Source organism: Nesoenas mayeri, assembly GCF_963082525.1.
Source record: "Nesoenas mayeri genome assembly, chromosome: 1".
Classification (NCBI taxonomy): Eukaryota; Metazoa; Chordata; class Aves; order Columbiformes; family Columbidae; genus Nesoenas; species Nesoenas mayeri.
Window position 1 is genome coordinate 21,972,366 of NC_137541.1, and position 15,112 is coordinate 21,987,477.

Sequence of the window (15,112 nt, forward strand, 5' to 3'; positions counted from 1 at the left end):
AGTAAAATCTACATCTGACCACAGGTTAAATTGTACGGTTATATTTTAACAGTCTTCATAGTGCAGCAAAGCAAGACAGAGCTGCCCATGTTCACTGTTCTATCTCCAGGCTATCCATTTTCAAGTCGGGGGGTTTAAAGCTGATCACTTCTTCATAGGTAAGTTCTGTAGAGAGAGTGTAACAGAGGGAGAATAATTGAGTGATATTCTGTTCAAAAGAAAAGCATTCTAGACAAAACAGGTCTATGGATGCATGTGACTTGTAGTTTATATTTCCAGCCTCTTTAGAATCGTGCTCCAAAAACAGACTGAATTCACCAGGAATCCTTCTGTTAACCTCAGATTATAAATTAAGACTCACAAATACTGTTATTGTACAATATGTCCATCCCTTCCAGCTAATTACTAAAACACAGGTCCTGAAATGGAAACATCAATTATGCTGTCAGATGTCCTGCCAAAATGACATAATAAAAGACAAAATGTAATGGAAAATGGAATTTTCAACAGCACACAATCAGGTTTTACATGTACGCTTGTAACTGCAGATTGTTCTTTATCATCTCTCAGTCAATTGCCTTCAACATAAATTCCTTGCAATTCTGTGTGAGTGCCTTGGGATCTAGTTTTTTAATATATATATTTTATTGTAAACTTAAGGTACTCTTAAAAAAAAAGTTCTTTTGTTTTAGAAGCATGTAACAGTTCTATTTTCATCAAGAAAGGCTTAACTAGGAACATGGATTCCTTGCTATTTTACCCCACTTTAGGAATAGCCCTTTATCTTTTCTTGCTGACAGTCATGTCCCATTTTGTGCCTTCCACAGTAACAGACTATGATGTACATGGCTACCTCCTATGTATTTTCTCAAGTTAGATATTGTATTTTAAAGGACCAAATCCTGTTTACACATAAATATATGGCTAACTTCCAGATCTGTTTTCCAAACACAGATGTTTAAATCATATCAAACTTGTGCCTATTAGTTTGTCTATTAAATAGATCTGTCTGAGACAGCTGCTACACAGGCAAGCAGACCTCGCACTCCTCTAAAAAGTATGTAAAAATCTTTGGGCTGACAACACATAGCATTCAACTCTGAATAGCATACTCTTGGCCTCTAGAATTTTGAAATATTTTCTAACTGATTAAACACGCCAGAAAGAAATCTATGAGCTTGGGCATCTAGTGCGCAATGGAGGCCAACAAAAGTCTTCAGTGCATAATGTGTAAGACAAGGTGTCTGAAATCTCAGTTTACTTTGCTCAGTCTGTCTCCCTTAGGATCAAGCACCACTGATTTTTAATTTGAACAGAAAAAGAAGGGAAATATGCCATTGATACCTTGAGAAACCAGGTCAATATTTCATCAACAATACAAAAATTTTATGCAAACGGTGACCATGTCATCTTGCTCAAAAGTGACACATACTATCCTTGAAAAGTACACTTGCCAAAATAAAAATATGGCCAGGAGGAACGGTTGCATGTCCTGTGACAGTTTTGAGATTTTTGTCTCAAGCCTTTTTTCCTCACGCTCCTGCCCCTGTATAAATAAGGAATTTGACCTGTAGGTCCAGCAAAGACAGTCATGTAGAAAAATGTGATACTGTCCTTCCTAGAGAATTCACCTCCATGTCCTCATCTCAGTTCAGAAAATGTTAAGCTAAGATTGCTCCTGAAATAATTTCAACAGAGTTTCATCACAAACAGAAATCAGCTTCGTGACTCGGAAATTGTTCAACTTTCCTGTTATGGACTCAGTCAACTGAAAAAGTAGCATAAAAAAATTGCCCACTGGTAAGTACAGCAGCAAATTGAACATGCTTCTCAATAAACAAGAAGCACGGTTGGTGCTGCATGCTGCCAGGTTTTGCAGAGGAGAGCACGTGTAAGGAATAAGTGATACCAGTCAACCCTTCTTGTTCGTACTGATATACTAGGCTTCTAGAAAACCCTTTCCAGGGCTCTAGGAGGTTGTTTTATTGTAGAGAGACCCATGACCCCACTCCTATTTTTCTTCAAGATGTATTTGCTGTAGTCAGACTGCTTGTCTCCCCCGTAATGCCCAGGATAAAACATGGCACAAGTGGAAGGGCATGAGTAAGACATGAGAGGTCAGTATTTTTCATCATAAACCTACTATGTTGATTTTTTTAAGCAAACCTCTCTGGAGTAAAAGTTATAGAGTATACGAATAGAAACAGAACATTTATTTTTAGAATACATATTTGATCTTAAGCCAAGGAAAGGACTTTATTGATAAACAGGAACAATTAGTTTTCTAGAACATTAATCTCAATTTAAAATGTCTACTAAGGAATTTTTAGCAGAACATGTCCTCATCAGGTAATGATGAAATTAAACTGTACTTTTCAGTACACTTGCAACTTACACATTTAGCCATGTTTCTCCTGTGATACTGTAGTGCAATAGGATCATGATGCAAGCATGGAATTAACTAATAAAAAAAGGTTGTTGCAATATTTCTCAAGAATGGGTTTTGGGGTGTCACTCCAAAGTAAAATCATCAGCTCTCATCTCAAACAGGATCAACAGCATGGTTTATCTACTAATCCCAATTACTTGGCTACATGAAAAATGATTAGCTAAATACACATTTGTCTAGAAAACTTCCATTTTCGGTGCTGAACAAAGCTAGATCAGAATCCCAAGTAGTGTCACTCACCCTAGGACAGCTACTTTAGCTGAGAATCTGACCTAGGAAACTAAAACTAAGACAGAATGCGTGGTTACCTGCTAACTCACATCACCTTTTAGTTAAGAGTAAACCCACTACAGAGAATGTAGTGAGGAGATGATAGACCGGGGGAAGGGAGCAAAATCCAGAGAGGAAACACAACCCTTTCCACACCCACCTCCTCTCCCACATGCATACAGGTGGACTTATCTTGTTTCCCTGAGGCTTAAGCATTCAAATTGCTCTGGTTAGAAACAGAGGAAAACTGTCACTTAAGTGAGGTTTTGTCCTGCTGTGTGTATTAACTACCACGCATAATTCTGTTACCTTTCCATTCATCTATGGTTCGCTCCTTATTCTCTATTGACTCGTCATACAGCTCGGCTTCAGGTTCATCGTCTGGGTCATGATACTGTACAAAATATGGATGTGCAAGTGCTTCTGAGGCAGTAATTCTTTTATCGCTGTCTAGTATAAGCATCTTCTCAAGAAGATCTACAGCTATGGGAAAAAGAGAAACATGGTTCAATGTCAGAAGAGATTGTCTAGAAGTAAAAGAGAACACAACTGTTTACACACAATCTGTTCTCACTCACCATAAACACAGTTAACATTGTTGGCAAACCCATGAAATTTAGGCAATCTACCAAACAAGTTTTGAAGATTTTATACTGTGAGTACAATTCTCGGAGCCGAAGGAAGCCTCTGGTTTGCTTACAGTGTGCACACAGGTCACAGAAACACAGAATGTTAGGCATTGGAAGGGACCTCAAAAGATCATCTGGTCCAATCCCCCTGCTAGAGCCATTACAGTCTATTTGTTATCAGATTCACCTTTACTGACATCCAATGCCTTAATTCTGAAAAGACCTCTGTGCTTAAAATTTAAATATCCTGTCTTGAAGTAATTAAAAGTGTAATCTCACATTCCCAATTTTAAATTAGTTGCACCAATGAAATAATCAGATGAAAACTGCAAAGCAACTTTACAGGACCCAGCATAAAGAAAATATGTTTGAAGTCAACAGTTGCAAAATATTAGAAAAAAGAAAGATCTGTAAGACTGAAATTGGTTTTAAATGGAAAGTTTATAATAACTATTTAAAATATGAAATAGAAATTTTCAGTGCTTTTATATAAGCACTGTGATTAATTTGCCTTTATGATATTAATACGTAGTATGCTGTCATGCACCTCATGCAAGTAAATCCTTTTTTTCTTTATAAATAGTTCACAGCTACTTGTATTTGTAAAAATAAAATAGTCTTTTAACACAGAAAGAATTCAAAACATTTTAACTCATAATACTTCCCTATCTTCAGTATTTTAATGTGCACTCAAGGGAACCAACCAGGCACTGTAGCAAGATGACTCCAGTGACTCAAATGTCTCCTTTGCCATGTCATAAGAAACAGTTCCGAGAAACATCTCTTTTGCACAGGCAGAGCCAATTGGTTAGACATAAAAACAATTGTGCAGGATCAGACTAAAGGTCTGTCTAGCCCAGTATCCGGTATCAACAATGGCTAATACATTTCTAGGAAATAATACTCAAAAGGGTCATTCTAACAGCTTCACTTCCTGGTACATTCTTCTGCTCACGAGCAATTTACAGCCCATGGCCTTCCTGAGCCAGAACTGATGTTTCTAGTCTAGACCCCATGACATTTATTTATTCCTGCTATATATAGCTGGCTTTTGCTTTTTATCCACAGAATATTTTCCTTTAGGAGGTTCCCATAATCTCCACCAGAAACAAAAAACACAGGCTTCATGAAGAGAAAACAGTCTCAGGATGAAAGCTTAAGCAATGCTTTTCTCACTGGTCCGATCATTATTATGTGGGATGATATAGCAAAGGAAGGCTTGAGTTCCTGTGTTAGTGAAAGTTATAAACTATATCCGTCTGACTTTCTTACCTAGCGGGTTTGCCCCACGGAATACTGCTTTCAAATCCTGTTGAGGCATATGTGGAAGAGATTCAATGTATTTTCTTGCCTAGAAATAAATCAATATACATATCACATGCACAGAGTTTAATTTTTGCCCGGCAGTAACCATATCAACTCTAAAAGAACAGATGTAATATTCGTTATGTTTTTTTTATACATGGGAAACCTTATTTACATAAAAACATAATGTATGACTTTGTTTTAAAGTCATTCCTGTATATTGGACAATAAGCAAGAGGTATATTTTCCTCTAAGGTTTATGTGTTAGCATATGGTTTTCAGCTACACTTACCGGTTCAATGCAATATATCCCCAGGGAACATGAACAGGTAACATTCAGCCAGAAACTGCAACCTAAATAATCTTTCAGTTACCCTCAGCAAAGCGGTATCATCCAATCTGTGTCCTTCCCTCCTCTCTTCTGCCGAACAGTAGCTTCACTAACCAAAGAATAAATCCTGATACTCGCATGGCACAGATATTCAAATATTTAACAGAATTTATAGCTTGGCTTGTCATCACAGCTGTGAAAGACTGATCCAAACTCAGGTAGGAAAGGGCTGCCCTCGTACTGGACCTACAATGTCAGCATGGAGTCTGACATGAGGTAAGTCACAAATTTCTGCGCTGAAGTAGACAAGTGAACATTTATCAGCAAGAGATGGGGTTGAATGCTGGTCATGAGGGCTAGAGTTGGACAGAACAGGGAGTTCTGAAATGGAACAGGTAAATAAGAGGCAAATGGCTGTCCCCAAATCCATAGAAAACTCAGCTGGTCTTTCAACAAACCTCAATCCTTTAAAAACACGCTTGTGTTACAAGGACATCTCCCCGCACACTTGGCAATCCTATTAGAAGGAGACTATCTGCAGGAGGCCAGCTAAGCATCCTTGGCCTGCTGAAGACTGCACAGGAAACAAAGTTGTTCACACTGGGCAGCTCCATGGCTTCACGTGAGATATGGGACTGAGAACTGGAACTATCTGCAGGATTGACCACCTCGGTGCATCGTGAAGTGATTATAAAATGCTCTGACAGGTCATCTGTGCAATACTACAGCCACGCTTGGGAAACAGACCCTGTTCTCTACACAGTTCTCTCTGACATCATCTTGATTTCTGCAGCTACAATGAACTGATATAAAGTTATTTTAAATCATTACAAAGCAGTCTCTTTTCAAACTGTTCTAATTTAATGAGGCTGATCTATTTTTTTTTTGGCCTTTTTAAGAGATGTAAGCATATTCTAACATAATTCTAGATTAGCATTAGTGACACATTCCAGAGTCTTACTAAGAGAAGCAAATCCTCATGTGTTACGTCCCCACCTGTTAAAACTATATTAGCACTTTTCCTCTTCATTATGGGGGTTGACAGCAAAGCTTTCTAAGAGGATTATTATTTTTCTTAGCAGCTGTAGCCAGTCATGAAGAGAACAGTGTTTAAAGACTAGTCATACACAGGCTTTGCTCCACCTATTTTATGCTCCTCAAGTTGGTGTGCAGCTCCCATCAGAGTTAAGTCTTCCAGGGCATTAGTTTATACATATGTATGAACAGCAGAGCCAAAGAGAGCTGTCACTCATTCTTGCATGGAAGATATGGACTAGGGTAGAAACAAGATGTAAATTTATCTTACGACAAACATCTGTGGATTTGTGGATTATTTGTTCCTGAATGGACATCAATTAACATCACTAATCCAAACATGACTGAACAAGATACCCTCAGAATTATCTCCACCCTTGTCCAGAAGTCCTTTGAAAACAACATAAACCTATCAAAATACACCTGCCAACTCATCCCCTCTGCTTATATATTTGTCACAGAAACCCAACCAATAGAATCTAAACATTTAAATTATCCTGAAAATAATGAAATGCAATCACAGTTTAAACCTATATTACTCCAAGAGACCAACAAATCAGCTCAGTAACTTGTGTTGAAATATCCCATGAGGTTGATCTTTTAGTTTCCAGTTCCTTAATCCTCCATTTATAACTGTGAATAGGCTTGGCATTTCAGAGAACCTCTGATCTTGCTGTTAAGAGGATGGGAAATACTGTCCAGGACTGCAAATTGCATTAAGAAATATCTAAACAATAAGGCCAAACTATAAGGTAAAGAAGAACTAGAATGACAGAACAGAACAGATACTCCCTTGCAAGAAGCAAGTATCTCCAAGTAGCTCCTCCAACCAGGCAGCAGCAGCCCAGAGGTGACCTCGCAACACTCCCATTCATTAACTTGCTTTTTATGTTCTCTCTATGCTCTAAAGGTATAATTAGCCCCAGTAAAACAGTTTAGGGATCTCAGTAGCTCACTGAGGTTTGCTCTGAAACACTACAAAATTAAACACAAAAGCAGATACTATCTCCAGTAAACATTTAAGGTGCTTAATCTCATAATCAAAAAGCTCGCAAACTGACTACTTGTGGGCAAGCCAGACGTTTGTATACACTACTGCAAACTCGTTACTGCAAAAGCTGTAGGATCTCAATAAGACATCAAGGCTATACAAGGGCTTAGGTTTCGGACAGCACAGTCCAAGATTTGCTGATGGATCCAAGCCTTGGCCATCCCCAGGTGCTGGTACTCACAACCTCTGGGGCTACGCGTTGACCTGCACTGATGAGGTTTCCTTATGCTGAGACCTTCCAGAAGTACAGCATTGCTCTGCTTCTCCTACTGTTCCTGCTTACTTAACCCACTGGTGTATTAAATGCAAAGAAACTCCATCAATATACACACATGAGCTGAAAAATTAGCCATTAGTATTAGACTGAGGTCTATATAGAAAATGTTTAAGAAAAAAGCTTCAGCTCAGGAGGTTTCTGTGTGCTGTTGTTTATCTGATTTTTTACATTGTGGCCATCACCTGCCTTTATCAATCAACACCACATCTCATTCCTCAGCTGGATATCCATGGCTATTGCTTGAAGTGAATCCTTTAAGTGTAGCTTTAGCAGAACAACAAAGTGGGAATTGTTAATGTACTAGATTACTATCTTAAAGAAGTCACACAGAGTTCAAAAATCACACCTTTAACTACAGATATTATCATGAAAGTGAACCTCACACAAGAATTCAAAAAGATGAATAAATATGAATTTCAAGTTAGGGATCCAAATAAGAGCATTTATGCAGAACACACATTATTTGATTCTGATATATCTGTTTAGATCCCTTACAACAACAGAAAGCATAAAAGTTAAAGAGACATCAGATTCAATAACAAAAATATAATGCTCTGAGCTGACTGTAACTTGGAATTTTTTTATTTTCAGTATAGCAGTAAAATAAAAGATCATGCGGACCAAGTGCAAAACTCCTTTCAAAAACTGAGTACACAATAACAAGTATAAAAAATAATCCAGCTGACAGTTAAGACATTTGGATACCTCTAAAAATAATAGATTTTTAAATCATGCCGGTCTACTGACAAAAAAAAAAAAAGAAGAGAGACATCACTTTGATATGTTTGCCCATTTTCAAATCAGAGTATCTGTGTAACACAACCAGTGACATATGATGCCAATTAGAAAAAAGACAGAAAGTCAGTTAACCAAATAAAGCTGTGAACTCACGTGTTCTGATGATATCTTCTTTAGAAGTTCAGGGCTGGGTGTGCCCACAACTTCCATTATTCTCTTTAGTTGATCAATATCTGCATTATTTCAGGGAAATAAAAACAGCACACGGTCCTTCTGGGTTTAAACAATTAATGAGCTTTCATGCAGATCGTTAAGATATTTAAAACTATTCAGCAAGACAATTCCATCGTAGTCCATGGAAGGACATCAATTCATACCTGCTGAAGCCTAGTCCTGGAGTATCAAATTCTCTGTTTGTACTATAGGAATCTCTGTCAGGTGTGCTTGTATGTGAGAAAGGTGCATACAAAATATAGCTTCCCTGTCTCTGTTCCCCATTTAACATATTCCTCTGAAGCTTACTTTTAATAGCACATTTACGTTTCAGTGATCTGAAGGATTTCGGAAGAACTGCCTTCTATAGCACATAAAGCTAGATTACTAACCTGAGGGCTGGTAAGTGGAAAATTCTCATTTGGCAGCTTTAAAAATCTGTTTTATGTCACTCTCAAGACTAAAAATTTTTAAATGTTCATTTTTCATTGTCATATATGCCCTGTAAAGTACATTACCTTTCCTCCAGAGACACAAGGTTATTTTACAGCTTTATTTAAACCGATGTAATCACAGAATTGTAGACAATATAATGGTAAAAACCATCTTATTTCTTGAAAACTACACGTATTGATTTTTCCAAATACCACATATCATGTAATCCAACAGTCTGAAGCAGTCAGCATCCAGATGATAAACATCTGGACAATGCCTGTGGTTACAATAGAGACTAATAATGCTAAGCACAATAGAAAGGCCAGTGGGGAGACCTGGTCACTCAGCTCTCTTTTGCAGGCAATTTTAGCGTCATGTTGTTTTGCACCTGGCAACACCTTAGTTTTAGCAGAAACCTTTGCTTTTTGAGGGGTTTCAAAGTAGTGAGAAATGTCAACATTTGGTACAGAAGAATGTGTGTCTGTTTCTTATGTTAAAAGCTTTTCCTGCTCTGATGTAGTTGTTTCCTCATTCCTCGTTGCCTGTTTTTCTTCAGTTTTCTTTTATTATTTTATGGCTCTTCTTTGTCTCCTGCCAGGGCAGCAAACACCAATGCAAATCCCTGACGTTCCAGCAGGGACCACAGCACAGCGCTGAAGAAAATGCTTCTGTGGCATTTCTAAAACTGCTGGATTTTTTATAACAGGACGCAATATGCCTATTAATTCACTTATTATCTAAAAGGTAATTTGTTCCTATTTTAGGAACTTTCAGCCTGAAAGCAGTTCTGTTTTTAAAAATTATATTAGCTGATCAAAAAATACTGCCTTTACTCAGCTTCAGTTTTAACATATGTTACTTCAGTAAGATGCACACATGGAAGAAATCTGCTCTGTTGTAACTAGGTTATTATTTAAATACTGATACACAACAAAGAGTAAATGTAACTTATCTTTGTTTAGAAACATCTGTTACTGTTTTTATTCCTACCAGTGGGTCTCATATTCAGCTGTCATATACACTAAACTGAAAGATTAGCAAAAATACTTTACTGTTTTAAAGTTTATTACCTCAAAAACATTTCCATAGAAACACTCAAATAATTATATATATATATATATAAAAAAAGGGAAGATTTACAGAGTATTTTATACATTTTATGTTAAGGATACAATCATCTCCTGGAAACAGAGCCTTCCCTTTCAATAGCTCTGCCATGATGCATCCAACTGACCAGATGTCAACTGCCAAAAAACGGAGACAGAAACGTGTACGATGAATCAAAGAGATCCTCAAACAGAGTTGCCAGTCCGTTTAAAACTATCATTATATCCAGCTGTAGCAAAACGCAAGTCTTCACAGTTTACCTGTTTGATTGTAGTGCATCCAGTTTAACATAATTTCTGGAGCTCTGTACCATCTTGTTGCAACATATCCAGTCATTTCATCATCAGTTTGTCGAGCTAAGCCAAAGTCTAAAATCTACAGGGTAAAAAAGAATTAATAAAAAATTCCTTTTCACTTTTGTTACAGGTACTGATTTTCCTCCCTTACTTATTTCTGCATTTCTCCAGCAGCCCAAGTCCCTCAGCACTCAATGAGTTCCTCTGCTCTCCCTCCTGTGGCCCTGCAGCCTACAGGGCTGCATCAGGATGCTGCCACTGCCACGAGCCTACTGAGCACTATTGCTATAAAAATGAAACATTACCAAGTGGCAACGTTTGTGTAAAATGCCAACAGCAAGCACCGCTGGCCAATTAACATTGAAAGACCACATGAGCTGATCACAAATCCACAGAATTTCTGTTGTTGCCCTCTCACGGCCACCTAACCACTGTTGCACACAGGTAGCACTTACCCAAATCGTGCATCATTCTGATGCCATTAGGAGAGAAGCATATATCCTGCGTAACAAGGTAGATTTAAACCACATACCATCTGTTTTTGGTAGAACTCCCCCACCAAAACAACGAAGAAACTCTGTTTAGATACACATACTACTCACAGGATTGATAGCAAAAAAGTTCCCCTCCATATGCTCTCCCTTGCTAAGTTTACATTGATGGTAAGCTATTTCAGCTAAATTTTTTCCTGCTCATTTCATTGCTGGTTTTTTATTAGTCTATTTCCCATTAATTATGGAGCTAAAAGGTACTCCTAACTCCAAGAGACACAGTTGCAAAAGGCTACAATCTGTGCCTCAGCACTATTCATTAAGACAGTCATCTAAGCTAGTTAGCATCTCTTCAAACAGAAATGTGAATTAAGATCAATGGCAACCTCCTGTGATGAGATCCAGGATTATTTATTAAGCTGATGGCTAATCCTTTTCATTGGGAGTAAGAAAATTTTAAGAGTATCATTCAAAATTCTTCAGTTATAATCCAATTTAAAGATACAAAAAGCCTAAAGAAAAATATTGATATATAAATAACACATTAACATCTTCACTTCTAATACACTTTTAAAGCATTATTTGTTTCTTAAATAAGAAAAAATAAAAGTGTGAAGTAAACATGGCATGAATAACAGCTTGAAACTATAACACTAATGCAATTGTTTCGGCAATATTTTTCTTTAATGGCTGATCCCTTCTATCGTATGTGTGCACACACGTTTTCCTTTTTTTTTTTTGCCTCTAATTCCTTTTTGTTCGTACTTGGAAATAACCACTAGTTTGTTGTATTAGAAAATAATTTGGTATCAGAAGAAATAAAGCTATAAATATACACAAAGCAAAGAGCAATGTAACAAAAGCTAGGCAGTGAGGTGCACAGATACCATAATAATAGGGGAAAAAAACCCACAAAGGTCTCTTTTACTTACAGTACAAAAATACAGCATACATTTTAGAGTTCATGATCAGACACAGATGACCCATAAAATTTCACAGATGCTGAACATACATGCATGAAGACATTAAAGGGATAATCATGAAACCTGGTGAGCATCTGCAAGTGTCGCTAAACCAAACAGGAACTACAGTTTCTCACCACAGATCTGGATTAGTGCGAGAACCTAACTGCACTGCTCTTATTCACTGTTGGGTTTTTTTGCTGATCTCGTAGTATTTGGAATCTTTTCTTAAATCCCTCACAGCTGGAATAAAGTGATTACATCAGAGTCTCTCAGGGAGAAAGATGTTTCTGGCTGTCATGGAGAAATGCTAAACTTCTCATTCTTAGGCTTAAAGGCTTAGCAAGCTACAATACATCTTCCTCTTCTCCAGAGTCTCATGCTTATTATGTATCACACGGACACACAAAGGTATGTATTTATATAGACATGTACATTAAAATAGCATCTGAGAAGAGGGGATTACAGGGAATTTTTTTCTGAGTGTACCTGCTGACATAACTGGTAATAGTGGTTATCTTTTTTTTCATATCATTATTGAATTTAGCTTGTATATTTGGTAGATATAAAAAAGGAAGTCCTTACAAGGCTTCACCTAAACATGGCAGATGCAGATACATATCACAGGACAAACTTCCAAGATATACTCAGTTAAGTACTCACTCACAGGCCAAATTATCAGCCTATGTGCCATCTCTGAGGAACTAGGGATGAATGTTTTACAAATATCTTTGTGTTCATACTAAATTAACACTGGGGAGAAAACACACGCTCATGAAAATGGGCTTTCTATGCCAGGGGAACAACAGTAGCAAACAGTGGAAACTAATGGAATCAGAAATAAAAATGGTAATGTTTTCTCAGAAAACTGTAATCTTGAGAGCTTTTACAGCATTCTTCATTACAACAGCATGATACCTACCCTCAATTCACAGTCTTCATTTACTGCTAGGTTGCTGGGCTTCAGGTCCTGTAGCAGAACAGGCAGAGTTAGTCTAGCACAATATTAACCTTTTAAAGTATATTATAACTATCTTGGTAACACACTTGATGCACAGAGGGACATATGTCATTCATTTTTATTATCCTGATGAGTGAACTCACCCGGTGGATGATTCCAGCTGAATGAATATACTGTGAAACAAAAAGGAAAAAAAAAAAAAAAGGTAAGATTTGAAGTTAGAGATGAAAGGAAGTATAAGTCACTTGTCTTCTAGCTTCTGAGATCGATGGTTTTATATACAGAAAAGACTTATGTCACACTACGTTTTCAGATCAAACAGAGATATGACGCACTTCAAAACCTCCTTGTTTTGACTTATCCAGAGCTGGATAGTTCAAGAAAGGTAACCATGAAGACTAGATTCTAGCATAAATGATAGCACTTGCAGTGATTCTTCTGTCCAAAGTTTCTTATCAATTTGGAATTCATTCCTTTCTTATCTGGATGCCCATGTTGACTGGCTATTGTGAGTGGCCTAGGGAGCTGTAGGGCTGACTCCTAGCTGACGTAAATCCCTTTCCCATGCTGTCAACACGGGATGTGGGTATTTGCACCCTGGGACAGGTTAGTGGCCAGGATACCCACCTGGGCCACAGCATTGCCTCAGGTGCACTCCCAAAGCAGGGACCTGAAGCAGTCTTTCAATGGCTACGTGGGGTCTCTGCTGTTTTACATAAAACATTAAAGCTCAAATACTGAGAAAAGCTTACTCCATAACTGCCTGCTGTTCACTTGTTAGGATTAACACCAATTTATCTGGGATCTTACAGACCAGGATGGGCAAGAACTCTAAAATCTTATCTTCCATACTCTAGAAGTGAATTTACCTTCTTATTTATGAGCAGAGATTACACGCAAAACCTGTATATTAACTGGGAAAACCCAAAGAAAACACCGGGGCACTCTCCTTGTTCCAGACCCTTACACTGCTTATCAGCAGGGCTGGGCCACCCCTGAGTGCTCCTCACGACAGCTGTGAGCAGCTGAACCGAGGGGAAACCAAACCCCGCTGCTGACAGAGCGAGGTGTGTCCCTGCTCTGCCAAGACCAGGATCCCCTGGTGCCACCAGCCAGCTCAGGATCCCGCTGACCCAGGCAGCTCCATGCCAAAGTGTCACCTGCTCCAACAGCTTCCGCAGGGCACAGAGCCCGGGTTCATCCTGCTGAGACACCAACCAGCCAGCCCAGTGCTTACTCAGGTGCGTGAATACACATCCTAATACTCCAGCATCAGTGTAAGGGAGGAGTTACACACAATCAAGTGTTCTTTAACTAATGAGGCATAGGAATTTCAATTGCAGAAGAGCTGAGCCACCATCAGCCCCTTCCCTTCGAAACAGAGCCAGAAATGCACCTGAGTGCATTTTTGAAATTTATATTCACTTTAGAGCACAACTCCTACTATTATTTAGCTCTGACAGAACATACTCTTGTATTCAAAACCACAAACTGGGTAATTAACTCCAGAATCCATCTTTCTAATTAAGCTATTAGCTTAAGTAAATGAGACGAAGCAATTAAGTGCTCAGTTCTGCAATTTTTATTCACTAAAATCGGCACATAAACTGACAGAACCTACATGCATGAATAAGAATCAGTCTCAGGCACCAGGTGACTTGCTGAAATAACGTAATAAGTGTATTTCAGAGCCAGTATTTACCATGGCTTACTTTCAAACACAGTTATTTTTCCATGTCTAAAATATCAATTACTGTTAAGTTACCTACTGAAGCAGCTGACCTCTGTCTTTTCTTTTTGCTTATACTTGGGAAAATCAACACTGGTCTGAGAAAATGCTTATCACCTAGTAATGGGAAGCATTTTCTAAAGCTTCTGCTGTTTATAGACACTTGCATGTTTAATGTCAGCAAAATGACACATATTTTAATTATTTCAGAAGAAAATTTTGCTACAATTGCTAATCACCTGTATTATCTAATCGTACAAATTTTAACTGGTACTATTAATGGAAACAATGACTTTACCGGCACAATAAATCCTAGGTGATTGTATGCAACATTGTACATTGTGAGGATAAACTTCTACTTCCAAACATTTCGGAACTCAGCTAACTTGGTTCTCTCACCCATGTGATGCTCTCTACAAAAATCAGGGTCGTAGTTTTCAAACTAGCTGACGTCTTTCAAAGCAGAAATGTAAGTTACTTGACATATCATTCTTTATCAATTTCACCTCTTCAGAAGTTTTTTCACTACTTTCTCATGACAGGTGAAGTATCTAAAACACACACTGTGTGCTACAGAATATGTTTGCTTGAGACACTATACAAGTGATTCTCCTTCAATAACTTTAATAGACACTGATCTGAAGTTAAAGTTCAGGGGGAGTGTTCATGTGTATTGCGCGTGCAAACACTGGCAGGCTTGGCGTTTTATTTCTGGTTAGAAAAATGAACTGATAATTTCCGAAATGATTGCTGCTATCTGCACACTCTTAGGACATTTAGAGAAAAAATTGTTACTACAACATTTTGGTTGCTGACTCTAAAACTCCTGCATT

At 38.0% G+C, this 15,112-nt stretch overlaps 1 protein-coding gene across 1 annotated transcript in view; it reads right to left on the reverse strand.

Annotated features, from left to right (window-relative positions):
• Positions 1–91: 91 nt before the first annotated feature.
• MAPK11 (mitogen-activated protein kinase 11) overlaps positions 92–15,112 on the reverse strand; it is a gene marked incomplete at both ends in the record, with an annotated part of 32,080 nt that continues 17,059 nt past the window's right edge. Inside the window, 8 exons of the mRNA XM_080349839.1 lie at positions 92–165; positions 3,029–3,202; positions 4,621–4,699; positions 8,239–8,318; positions 9,906–9,977; positions 10,101–10,215; positions 12,512–12,559; positions 12,694–12,723. Coding sequence (XP_080205965.1) covers positions 92–165; positions 3,029–3,202; positions 4,621–4,699; positions 8,239–8,318; positions 9,906–9,977; positions 10,101–10,215; positions 12,512–12,559; positions 12,694–12,723 — 672 coding nt within the window. The remainder of the gene's footprint in view (positions 166–3,028; positions 3,203–4,620; positions 4,700–8,238; positions 8,319–9,905; positions 9,978–10,100; positions 10,216–12,511; positions 12,560–12,693; positions 12,724–15,112) is intronic.